General features: G+C 44.1%; 1 protein-coding gene across 1 annotated transcript in view; it reads right to left on the bottom strand.

Moving 5' to 3' along the window:
* The window catches only part of LOC108442620 (oxysterol-binding protein-related protein 7-like), a 30,779-nt gene that overhangs the window by 14,944 nt on the left and 2,588 nt on the right, over positions 1-13,247 (bottom strand). Inside the window, exons 2-10 of the mRNA XM_037535264.1 lie at positions 8,746-8,957; positions 7,431-7,574; positions 7,285-7,338; positions 6,167-6,280; positions 4,693-4,872; positions 3,284-3,419; positions 2,088-2,206; positions 1,492-1,566; positions 944-1,082 (exon numbers count right to left, since the gene is read on the bottom strand). Coding sequence (XP_037391161.1) covers positions 944-1,082; positions 1,492-1,566; positions 2,088-2,206; positions 3,284-3,419; positions 4,693-4,872; positions 6,167-6,280; positions 7,285-7,338; positions 7,431-7,574; positions 8,746-8,877 — 1,093 coding nt within the window. The 5' untranslated portion in view covers positions 8,878-8,957. The remainder of the gene's footprint in view (positions 1-943; positions 1,083-1,491; positions 1,567-2,087; positions 2,207-3,283; positions 3,420-4,692; positions 4,873-6,166; positions 6,281-7,284; positions 7,339-7,430; positions 7,575-8,745; positions 8,958-13,247) is intronic.

Here is a 13,247-nt window from a genome sequence, read left to right as displayed (position 1 = left end):
CAGCAATACGATCTGATCAACACGAGACATCTGGGTGCAGCCCATCAGCGTAAAGTGGGTGGGGCTGCTTTTGCTATGACACACCCACTCAAACGACAGCTTTATTCTGACGAGTGTAAATGGTGTGCGGTGCCGCAGGGGATGGAACGGTTCTACTGGAGAACCTTTATCCACCTACACTAAACCAGCCTGTATAGGAGCAAAGGAGAAAAAGTTGCTATATTTAAATTTATTTAGCAGCAGAAGGTTAAATAAATAAATAAATAAACAAATAAATAAAATACAATACAATAAAACTCAGTGACTTCATGAAATACTGACTTACTTTGATGGTGTGATACTCTGTTATAATAATGGCTTATTGTCTTGAAATAATTACTCTTAATTTAGCAACTGTTTTTTCCTCAATACAGTATCTCAGTGAGAAAATTATTCTTGTTTATTTTCATCAATACGCCAATATTCTGACACGCTGCTGATCTTGACTGAGAAAAGTCAATACAGAACTATCTAAACTTATTCGTACATCATTATTCATATTTATTCTAATGTCATTAAGTAATTAAAACTGGAAAAGTCCTCAAAGCCCAGACAGACTGTTTAAAACGCTGGGACTGGCCCTGTGAGGCGACCGCGTCATCAGCGCCGATATCTGAGCTGTGTGAATGCGTCAGAGCTGAAATGCTCAGAATGCAGGAAACGGTGCAGACTGATCAAACCTGCCCGTGAGCCGCATTTAAAGCAGAAAACCCACATCAGACTTACTTTCACCGCATCGACTGAACTTACACACAAAACACTTCCAAAGAAAAAATGAAATAACTAAATAATAAATAAATAATTGCCGGCTTCTAAAGGCAGAATGTAACGTGATTGGTTAAAGCAGGTATTTAAACCCACCCCCCTTACCCCCAACCCCACCCCCACCCCCCTCCCTCCTCACCTCTCTGGGAGACGGTGGAGATCTCCTGCTGCAGTTTCTTTCCCTCAGGTGAAGTGACCCCCGGGGTGGACAGCTGAGTGTAAACGTAGTCCGGGATGGACTGCAGAGACGCACCTAAACCTGGCGTCGACGCAGACAACTGAGAGAAAGAGAAAGTGATCGTGAGATAAAGGAGGAACATTTAAAACAGGAAATGCATGATCTGAATGGAAGAGTAAAAGTGGGAGGAGGGAGACAGAGAGAGAGAGAGAGAGAGAGAGAGAGAGAGAGAGAGAGAGAGAGAGAGAGAGAGAGAGAGAGAGAGAGAGAGAGAGAGAGAGAGAGAGAGAGAGAGAGAGAGAGAGAGAGAGAGAGAGACAGAGACAGAGACAGAGACAGAGACAGAGAGAGAGACAGAGAGAGAGAGAGAGAGAGAGAGAGAGAGACAGAGAGAGAGACAGAGAGAGAGACAGAGAGAGAGACAGAGAGAGAGACAGAGAGAGAGACAGAGAGAGACAGGACATGAGGACGCAGGGTAAAGGCTGTGAGGGCGAGTGTGCTGGTCTCACCATGCCGTGGGACATAGTGCGGTTGTGTCCCCAGACCTTCCCCACCTTCTTCTTCGGCTTCTCCAGAGCCAGATTCTGCAGGAGGAAGATGAGACGATAAGCTTTACTGAGTCAGGAGGACATCGAGTTGAGATTTTCACACCACGTCGTACGTCTAAAAGAAGGTTTGGCTCGATGTTTCGGCCTCAGATTCTCTCAATATCAGCATCACGTTATAACGGTAGATCAATCACTCAGGTCCTCACGACGCTCCTTCCCCGAGTTTACACAGAGCTCTCTTTGGTTCTCTTCACATCAGATTTGTCTGCTCATGGTGGTCTGAAGCTCAACCAACATTACAAACTGTTCTTCCAAGCACTGCGTGCAGTTACATATTTCCACCAGAGAAATCCGACACAGGGCTGTTTTAATACATGAAGATGCACAACGTGGTGTGGAAAACTGAACTGATTATTTCAGGCTTTACAGGCGACTCACAGCAGCTCACTCAGCATATTTTAGCCTGTTTTTATTCTCCTCACTCAGTAATAAGACTCATTTCTGTAGTGCATTGCGCAGTTTAGACCGACAGAGACAACACAGTACAGTGGACGTACATGCATGCTGATCCTGTGCTCCAGGTCGGAGTCAGTGATGGGGAGATCTCCTTCCAGCCAGTGAAGACGCTGGATCAGACGAGAAAGCTCAGCCAGGTCCAGCTCACAGCGGGCCAGCTCTAACAGGGGTCAGAGGTCACATTTATAGTGAGGCAGCCTACAGTCGGCCAGACCGTGTGTTGCTGATATTCTGAGTTACACACTCACATTTAATAATAATAACAACAGTTTTAGCTGAATTACACACTGATGCCCCCCCCCCCCACCCCGCACATGTTTAATCAAATAAGACAGTAATTGTGTATTAGTGTTCAGACGTTGTTCTTTCTCTTTAGACGACATGCAACTTATTTACACTTCAGAACGTGTCAATTGACCAGGGGTGCCTAAACTTTAGCAAATGACTGTAGCTGTAGAGAAGAAACCGTTACTCAACACTTCACTCTCAGCAACTTCCACCACACTGTTAATGCCAGTTAATTGAAGAAGAAGAAGAAGGAGAAGAAGAAGGAGAAGAAGGAGAAGAAGAAGAAGGAGAAGAAGAAGAAGGAGAAGAAGAAGAAGGAGAAGAAGAAGAAGAAGAAGAAGGAGAAGAAGGAGAAGAAGAAGGAGAAGAAGAAGAAGAAGGAGAAGAAGAAGGAGAAGAAGAAGAAGAAGAAGAAGAAGAAGAAGAAGAAGAAGAAGAAGAAGAAGAAGAAGAGAAGGAGGAGAAGGAGGAGAAGGAGGAGAACTAAGCTTCTGACACCAGGCAAAGAGTAACTGGACTTTTCAAATTACGCAAAAAAGTGAAGTGTTTTGCCACGACAGCAACAATGTTATGTAGTGTAAATCACACACACACACACACACACACACTAATTGGACAACTGACAGCACCTTCGTTGTTGCTGCAAGACTTTGTTTTGTCAGTGATAAACAACGAAAAGAGAAAAAAGCCTAAGGTCATCGTGACTCTTCAGGTCGGTCACATACCACACAGACACACATCACCGTGTCCGTATGCTTCCCTGCACTCCTTCTACACGGAGTTTGACATCATCTCATGTTAAAGGAGCTGAACTCATTCCTTACGTAGTTACTAGTCCAGTCATGCAGCCCGCCCAAGATTAGCTTTCCAGAGCAGGTGTGGGCAGAATAACACCTCGCATACCAATAACAATCACAGTAACGCCCAACAAACAAGCGCCAGTCCATACCTTTCTGACACGAGTCCGCCTCCTGACTCTGCTGGAGCCAGGCGGACACTTTGCTGTTGACCTGGGAAGAGGAGGCAGAGGAGGTGTCCAGGATGCTGGGCTGGCAGAAGGAAGCAGTGCTCTGGTACTGTGGGAGCTGTGGGACACAGACAGGGTTCAGCAGTCGGCATCGCTCGCACAGGCTCTGTAAAGCTGTGCTGTCGCTGTAACTCCCCCAAAAGCCACGGACAATGTCCTGACCGCGTAAAACGTCTCGGAATTAAAATACTCGGGAACAAACAACCGACAGATGCAAATGAGCCCCGTTCTGATTGGCTGCCCTGTATCGTGTCTCGTTCAAAAGCACAACACTCATGACTTCAGTGTGAATGGGCTGGAGCCAAGCTGCCTTGGGCTGTATGTAAACGCAGTCATAGTGACATCACAACCACTGGGAACTCAATACAGACCGTTTTTATAGTTTAGTTTGAATATTCAGACATTTGCACTGAGAAGTGAACACAGCAGCGCTACACCTGTGTACTAATGTGTATATGTATATATTTAGAGTCTAATGTGTGTGATAATACATAACATACATAACATAACATAACATGCCATACATGACTCTTCAGTTCTGTCACATACCAAACAGACATACATCACTGTGGCAACAGCTTTAGTGCTTCTTTAAAGAAATACAAACAGAAGCTTTTTTTTTTTTTAGACTGAATTAATCTACGCATCACTCATTTCTATACATTTCTATGACTGAATAAAATTAAAGCAGGTTAAAATTGAATGACTACCTCATGCTGAATCCTGTGGACACATTCACTGTAATTCAAGCACAGAACCTCCACCTAACAGACATGATTTATACAGTCTCCCTCGTTATTCAGGATTAATAAAACGCATATATTCACTATAACATGCACTCAGTCATAATTAACTGTGATAATAATCATAATTAGCTCGTTACTTCAAGCCTGAACCTACTGAAAAAGACTGTGTTGCGCAGATTTAACTAGTTCCTGGCTTAATAAATGGCTGTATAAATGTATAATTTAAGGAAATAAAGTGTGAAAAAACAGCATAAGAATTAATCTTATGAAGCCGGATTACTCAGGAGGCGCCAGAGAGGAGCAGGAAAACCCGGAGCGACGCTGGATTGACGTGAATACGTGTGGCTCTGACTGGCTGTCCAGCACTGTTCCGCAAAGTGATGCACATCTTTTTGAAAACTGAGCAAAAAAACGCTTGAAAATATCCAGATACGTCGTTACCTCACAAAACACTTAAACACAGGCCGTTTCGGAATGACGCGGCCCTTAAACTCTACATCTGCACCACTGACCGCCCACCTGGCCCCACGTTAACGTAACTCTACCCTGAGATGTTTGGTGAAAGATGTCGTGAACTCCACTCACCATGTCCATCATGGCCATGTTCCTCTGGGCGAGGCTGGCCATGGCGGGCAGCGAGCTGCCGTTGCCTGCCGAGAGCGCCTGCAGGATGCCCTGGTGGATGTACATCGCCTCGTTCTTCTTGTACATGCGATGGGCCGTCAGCTTGGTCAGCCAGATGTAGAACATCTCATGATTCTTGGTCTGTGGGGAGAAATTTATATTAAATAGGCTGATTATTCGCTCAGTAGTTTCTATCACACTTGCCCGGAGTGGTGGGCAGCCCTATCCACGGCGCCCGGGGAGCAGTGGGGGTTGGGCGTCTTGCTCAAGGACACCTGAATCACGTACTGTTGGGTCAGGGGATCAAACCAGCGACCTTCCTGTCACAGGCTTGGTTCCCTGACCTCCAGCCCGCAACTGCCCCAGCAAAACCAATCATTTTCTGCCGTCATTAGATTTTACACTCACACTGCCCCAAGCAGAAGGTGCACGGTGTGTGTCGAGGCGAATAAATGTAAATAACAGGCTGTAAACAAGTTCATTGAGACACGTTATGGACTATAACCAGTACAACTCCTAACTTGGTGCTCTCTGCTTGCTAGGCAGCCCCATTAATAATAATTAATAATAAAACCCATTAAAGGTTTGTTTGGTTCTGCTGGTGTCCAACCGTCACTAATGCTACTCTGATGGTTTCTGAGCTGTTCTGATTCCAGCTTGTTCCCTAATGGGATCTACTGGAAACTAGTGGTCTGTAAGGGTCACCATTAAGCCGATTCCCATTAAAAAGCAAAACGATTTTAATGAAATGTTCCGGCATGTTTGCGAGCAGAATGAGTTTTATATACATTTCCACTTTAAGCGCACTTAAAGAAGGTTCTTCAAGGGTTTTTTAGTAAGGAAAACGGTTCTATATAGAACCATGAACACTCAAAGTACCCTTTGCATGATTAAAGGCTTCCTTAGACTGGATGGAGAAATGTGCTGTAGACTGTTCCTTTAAAAAAAAAAAAAAAAAAAAAAAAAAAAGACTCTGAAAATGGTTCTACACAGCACCCAAACGGGTGCTTCTATGGTTACAGTCACAAGAAGACAGAACAACATAAGAACCCTTTTGGGTGCTATGTAGAAGTCTTCTCAGAAAGGCTCTACACAGAACCATCTACAGCACATTCTCCACCAACCCTTCATTCATGCATAGGGTTCTGAGTGTTTATGGTTCTATGGAGAACCACGTTCCTACTAAAGAACCCTTGATGCACCAGGATTAAGAGGGTAGTTTTGATTGATTCCGTGTAAAACAGTGTGAAGTGTCATTTATGGGGCAGTCATGGGCTGGAGGCCCAGCCTCGTGACCGGCAGGTCGCCGGTTCGATCCCCAGAGCCGACACCACATGACTGAGGTGTCCTTGAGCAAGACGCCTAACCCCCAACTGCTCCCCGCGCTGCGATTTCATGTGAGCTCTACTCCCAAGAATTTCTGACTTCTACACACCTTGAGGTGATACAAGTTATGCCCGGCGTCCAGATCGATACGGCTGGACTTCTTGTTGACGGACATGACGGCGAGGCTGACGTCCATGAAGCCGTGCTCCTTCCCCCTGGTGAGCTGGAACAGAGATATCGCACGATGCAACCCAGAAACAGGAGGAGAAAAGAGAAGAGAGTGTAAAGCTACACTACACGATCTGAACGGTTCTGGGTTTGGACGTACGGCACCAGAACAACAACAACAACAAAAAAAAAACACATTTATTTAGTACAAAAACACTAAACATGTCTCATCTACTGTGAAGGTTCCTTAGGGAACCAAAAGCGGTTCTTCCATGTCAAAGCTCTGTATATCAAGACTAAATGGCTGCACGATACATCGTTCATCATTGTCGCGATTTTGGTCTTCGCAGTGCTGATCTAACAAGGTTTCCACTCGCAGATGTTCATGGATGGTTAGATTCATTGTTCTCCAACACCCTTAAAACAAAAAGGTTCCCAAGCAGTTCTTTAACAAATGACACGAGCAGAACCTTTACATTATGTGGAGGACGGTTTAATTAATGATGAGAATAAAAAGTTCACCGTATTCGTGCTTTTCATTTTAGAAAAATGGTTCTTTTAAATAACCATTCACTGAAAAGATCCCCAGGGAACCAAAAAATGGTTCTTCCATGGCCTCACTCAAACACACAGTCTTAAAAAGGGCTGGTTTGAATGAAGATATGGAAGAGCCTTGGCAAATCGTGGCATTTCACTGCAGAACCACAAAAGGTGTGAGAGTGAAAAGGTATTCAGAAGTTTAAAGAACCGTCACCCAATGCGCTTGTTCTAGGAATAACCCTTAAACTGGTTGGGAACATTTACATAAGGGTTCTTCATGTCTTTACAGAGCCCTTGTTAAATTTCTTCATGTTTGAATTTTTTTTTTTAAGGAGTGCATTGTGACGTATATCGGGAACGCCGGGACCGGATCGCGACGTGACGCCTGAAACGGGACCGGATCGCGACGCGATGCCTGGACCGGGACGGGATTGCGATGCGTCGCCGGGCCCGTGACCGGATCGCGATGCGACGCCAGGACCATGTCGTGCAGCTCTATGAAACACTCCTGCTACTCACGTCCTGCTGGGTCTTGGCGTATCTCAGGACTCCCTTGTCCAACATGAAGTATCTCTGTTTCGGAGAAAAGAGGAGGCTGTAAGTGTAAAACAGGAGGCGGGTAAAACGTTATGACGCGGTCAGTGTTGAGGTGCCATCTGTCACACCTTGTGCCAGCCCTGAAGCGGGTACTTCCTCTTCTTCATCAGAAAGCCCTCGCAAACGCCTGGAATGCTGTTCTTCTCCACGAACACACCAGGAGCACCGACATGAGGCGGCAGATCCGTCACAACCTCCCAGTCCCTGGAGTTCTGCAGAATGAGTCAGAGGAGCACATCACTTAATGAAAATAATAAACAATAATAATAATAATAATAATAATAATAATAATAAATATTATTATAATACATATATAGTCTTAACTATTAATGTAATGGCACTTAATTTTGGACTTGATTTTTAATTGTGTTTCTCTTTTAAATCTACTTAATTTCTATTCTCCTTTACTTTTTTAGTGACATCTCATCTGTAAAGCTGTATGAAAGGCCTAATAATAACAGCTTACAGCATCACTCAGGCTGCAATGGACCTCATAACTAAATATTATTAAAATGGGAGAAAATTATTTGAATAAGTTCAATTTGCTTACACTTTTTATAGTGTTTAGTAGAATTCACACCAAAAAAAAAAAGTCATGTTTACAGATGATTAATATTACACTACAAAGACACCAGCTTGGCCAGTGAAATTCTCTCATATCTAGTGAGACGGGACTTTTATTATTCAGCTTATTTCTAGACATTTTAAGTGATTATCAAGTAAAATGGCTTATGATGACACTAGTTATGTTACCCACAACAAATGTTTTAAGTGTCTAGAAAAGCTGAATAATTTGAATCGTAAGCTCATAATTAGCTACACTGACCGGATTTAGGATCTTTGTACAGGTCAGAATATCATTTTTGCTGGGAATACGTTATAAAATAATTCGCTGTCTGAATAAAACCTATAATTTGACATATTGAAAACGTCCGTTCTTCACATCGCGTGGAAATTTCACGCTGAACGGACCAAAAGAAACACGGAAAGACGTCTGGTTCCATTGACTTCCAATAAAAGCACAGTTTTTTCCTTCTCCTGTAAAGTGACCATTTTGGAGATAAGAGGTTTTGATCTGATGGCGTGAATTAATGAAATTATGATTATTTTATTTAATACCATGTTTACTTGTTTGTCTAATAATTAAAAGTTAAAGCCTTGAGCTTTCCTTATTCATTAAGAATGAGATATGAGAACAGTCGACAGAATATTAAAATAAAAATAAATAATAATAATAATAATAATAATAATAAAAAAATTCACATCGAGCCCTGATTGTAGCACTCAACCATCAGACTGTTGGGTCAAGTTTATCTTGCAAAATGTTACAACAGCCTCAAAAACACTTGAAATAGTGTGCAGTACTGATTTGGAGCGTCTGACCTGTCTGGAGTGTCTGGACGACGAGCCGGAGCTGTTATTGCGCGAGTGCCCCGGTTTGAAGGCTGAAATGGGAGATTTGTCCAGGCTGCTCATGACAGACTGGCTGCTGCTCAGGTGCGTCGGCCGCTCCATCACCACCGGTCAACAAATGTCTATGGTCACACAGCTCTTCAGGAACGGGCTACTTCTGTCTCATCACAACAGAGACCACACTGGGGGGGGGGGGGGGGGGGAGAGTACAATCAAACAGACAATCAAATCATATTCAGACTGCGCTGGCCAGCTCATTCAAACTACTGACCAAACCCAACCAGCTGATAAACAGATGCTCATAGAGCTCCTTAACGAGCAGCTTGTTACTACGTCAGAGTAACGAGCTCCGCCCACTCGCTGCTCAGCCGGCAGTTCGTTCTCCAGCTCCTTACACTAAATTCCCAAACTGTCGTCTCCACTGAGCAGCTTTTCAGTTGGCAGCTGTGACAGAAGAACAGCTGAACAACCTGGAATCAGCCAGAAATGAACCCAACACCATTCGCCAGACGTGTCTGATCTTCAGAGTCGGACCAAATCAGACTGAGCCGAAAAACTGACCCAATATCAGGTTCAGCTCAGTTTGGTCAGTTTGTCCAGATCAGTATTAATGTTGTTTTGTTCCAGCCGGTCTGTAAAGCTTCTTACAGCCCGTTTAGTTTGGCGAATGGTGTTGGGTTCATTTCTGGCTGATTCCAGGTTGTTCAGCTGTTCTTCTGTCACAGCTGCCGACTGAAAAGCTGCTCAGTGGCAACGACAGTTTGGGAATTTAGTGTCGTCTCGTTTTCAGAGTCGGACCAAATCGGCTGTCGGTCAGATGTGACCTTAACAGTGTCCGTTTTCTGTTTGGGGCAAAGTAAAAACGCTCAGATGGCTCGAGCGTCTCCTACAGCGTCTGTCAAATTTAACTGAAGCATAACTAAACGACATTTTAGAAAACAATTGGAACAATTTTATATGTGAGGTAAGAAACTCGTTTCGGAGTCAGATCACTGATCTAAGATCAGCTCCCACCCGCGCTCGTAATCACCCCCAGTCATATCACCAACATCAGCCTCTACGGGCCGGTCAGCGGGCGCTTTCCGAACGGATGAGCCACTTTGCATTCATGCCTCCGTTTACTGTCTCAGCAACGGTCTATGGGATCTCTCACCACAGCCATGCAGATGATACTCAGATCTACTCCCTCACTTCCCCAAACAACTACGGTCCACTTGACGAAGTGCCCTGAGCCCATCACTAACTCGACAGGACAAACCAAAATTTTACTTGGGAACAGCAATGAGAGGCAAAGACTAGCCGCCTATCTGGATTCAAGAGCACGACTGAGGAAGTCTCACTGAAAACGGGCAGAACAGATGGTCAGATCTGACGGAAACGGCCAGAAACACTCAGCACTTCTTCCCTCATTAACGCTCAGATTCCTCAAAAACCTGAACACCATGACCCTCTGCTGTAACGATGAGGGTCTACAGTACGGCTCGATATGACCACGGTATCAACACTGTGACCAATTCTGTCACCATACTCTTCTCCGAGATCATAACAGGGACGGTCAGTACGCTCAAGAACACTGACCAGCAGAACTGATTATAGAGAAAGATTCAGACCAGTTAGAGAAACGACGACGACAACAACGCGCTTAAATGCTTCTCCCAGGGTTCTTTAGTACAGAAGAAGATTCGTTATAGAACCATAAACACACAAAGCACCGTTTGCGTTCTCTGCATGGTGAAATGGTTCTTCAGATTGACGGAGAACGTGTTGTCGATGACTCTATATAGCACCAAAAGAGTGTTCTTCAACTGTTACAGACTTGACACTGTAATAACAGGAGAACCCTTTTGGGTGCTGTATAGAACCCTTTTCAAAAACCAAGAACCACTTACAACACATTCTCCATTAATCTGAAGAAGGATTTACTGATGCAAAGAACCCTTTAACCATGGAAATGGTTCTTTGGGTGTGTGGGATTCTGTATAGAACCAGTTTGTTTACTAAAGTACCCTTGAAGTACCATCTTGTGTGGTTGGTTAGTGTAGTGGGTAACACCTCTGCCTTCTATGCTGTAGACTGGGGTTCAATCCCCCACCTGGGTAAACACCCTACACTATACCAATAAGAGTCCTTGGGCAAGACTCCTAACACCACCTTCACCTCCCTGTGTAAAATGATCAAACTAAGTCGCTCTGGATCAGAGCTTCAGCCAAATGCCATAAACGTAAATGAAATCTTCAGGTTTGGCCGAGTAGATGTCATTATCATTTTATTTATTTTTATTATATATAGCTGTTGTTGGAACAAAACCTCGTATCTCCGTTTTTGTCCCTTTTCAGTTTTTTGTATAATTTGAAAATGCATGTTGGCCTTTACACTGTGTGCAAGTTTCACGAAGGATGGACCAAAATAAACGGCCAAAAATGACTTCGAAAAAACTTCTGGTTCCATTGACTTGCATTGAAAGTAATGGATGTTTTTCCCTCCTCCTGTAAAGTTACCGTTTTGGAGATACGAGGTTTTGTTCCAACAGCTGCGATATATAAACCCTGAAGCACATTCGAGTGTTCAGAACAGTTCCTAACGGGTTCTAATTTACAGTGACACTAGCTCATGTCACTGAATGACCTCGGCACCTGTGTCTTAGATGCCTACAGTGCACCCACCCAAGTCAAGTTAGCCTGCACAATTTGTTTTGCCTACACACAAAGCTAAATGAGTGTCGGCCTGTATTAATTATAGACCAGAATCATTCAGCCAGGTGCGGAACTGAGGGATCTGATCGATCTGAACAGGCCGACACCCGACACCCGGCACGATAACAACATCGGCCTCTTTATCAGCGCAGGCCTGAGCACGAAATGTACCCATTCAGGCTGATGTACCTTCCTGCCTCCTATCTCACTCATAAACTCTCCGTGCTCAAACATGACTCACTTCAAACCATCTGAGGCATGTACACCAACCGGTCAGCACAGCAGAAAGCCTGTCAGGAGAGCCAGAACAGTTAGCGAATGCCTACCTGACTCAGAGCGGCTGGGCTGGGGGCGTTTTGGGGGGGTACACTAGGGTTGGGGGACACGGCAAATCTATGCAACATCACAATATGTGAAGAATGTCACGATTCAGAGGTTTGAGGTTTGAGAATAAGGTGGAGAAATACCACGAGCTACTAAACCTCGCTGGTAGAAAAATGCTCCGAGAACTACATTTCTCATGATGACCTATAGGTCTGCCATCCAATCAGCTTCTCATTGGAATGCAGTTTCTCCAGATTGATGCTGCTTGTTGTTTACAGGCTCTTATTTGTCTAAAACTCACTTTATGATCCATGCAAAATGTTTCATGCTCTTATTTGATGTATAAAGGCTTCCTCCTGGTCGAACCAAGACTATGGGATCTCACCACAGCCATGCAGATGATACTCAGATCTACTCCGTCATTTCCCCAAACAACTATGGTCCACTTGACCAAGTGCCCTGAGCTCATCACTAACTAGACAGGACAAAGATTTTATTTGGGGAAAGTAATGAGAGGCACAGACTAGCTGCCTATCTGGATTCAAGAGCCCTAAAATCTAAAGAACTAGTGCGTAACCTCGGCGTACTGAAGGACTGATCTCAGTTTTATCAGTCGTGTAAAAGCAGGTATTAAATCTTAATTTTTATTTTAATCACCTTAAGAACTTCAACACGATCAGAGATGTTCAGACTAACGCAGACCTGGAGAACCTCATCCGTGCCTTTATTTCAAGCAGGGTTGACCACTGTAATGGTCTCCCAACTGGACTCCAAAAAAGACTATCAAACAGCTTCAGCTGATTCAGAATGCAGCTGCCAGAGTCTCACTAGGAGCTCTTAAATCATGACACTGCCTACCAGTCAGTTCCAGAACAGACTTTGAGCTGTTACTGCTCTGTAACGTCTTAAAATGGTCAGGAGCAGCATATTTATCTGACCTGCTGCAGCGACATGAGCCGAGCAGAACCCTCAGATCATTAGGAACTGGTCAGTCAGTCCTGCCGAAGGTGGAGACTAAACAAGGAGAAGCGGTGTTTAGATACTGTGCTGCTCTTAAACAGCCCCAGCATTAGAAGAGCCGGCACTGGACGCTCCATTATCCTCATATAACTTTTAACATGTTTTTTTTTTTTTTTTTGATTTGAATGATTCTTCTCTTTTGTTTGGACCAAGTTTCTTATCTCTATTCTCCTTTACTTCCCTATGTTTTAAAATTATAGTCCGAATTATCTTTGCATTTCATCATTTGTAAAGTACTTTGAATGACCGCAGCACATGAAAGGTGCCATATACACACAGGTCATTCCCCATTTGGAGTGGGAATTCCAGCGGATACTTTTTTTTTTCTTTTTTCTTTCATTACAATACTAAAATCATCCCAACACATCCGTCCATCCATCCATCGCGGGGGCAGCATCCTAAGCAATGAGGCCCAGACCTCCCTTTCCCCAGCCA

The sequence above is a fragment of the Pygocentrus nattereri genome, chromosome 27, assembly GCF_015220715.1.
Source record: "Pygocentrus nattereri isolate fPygNat1 chromosome 27, fPygNat1.pri, whole genome shotgun sequence".
Taxonomy (NCBI): domain Eukaryota; kingdom Metazoa; phylum Chordata; class Actinopteri; order Characiformes; family Serrasalmidae; genus Pygocentrus; species Pygocentrus nattereri.
The sequence above is the reverse complement of the archived record's forward strand: the minus strand, read 5'-3'. Positions and strand labels throughout refer to the sequence as shown.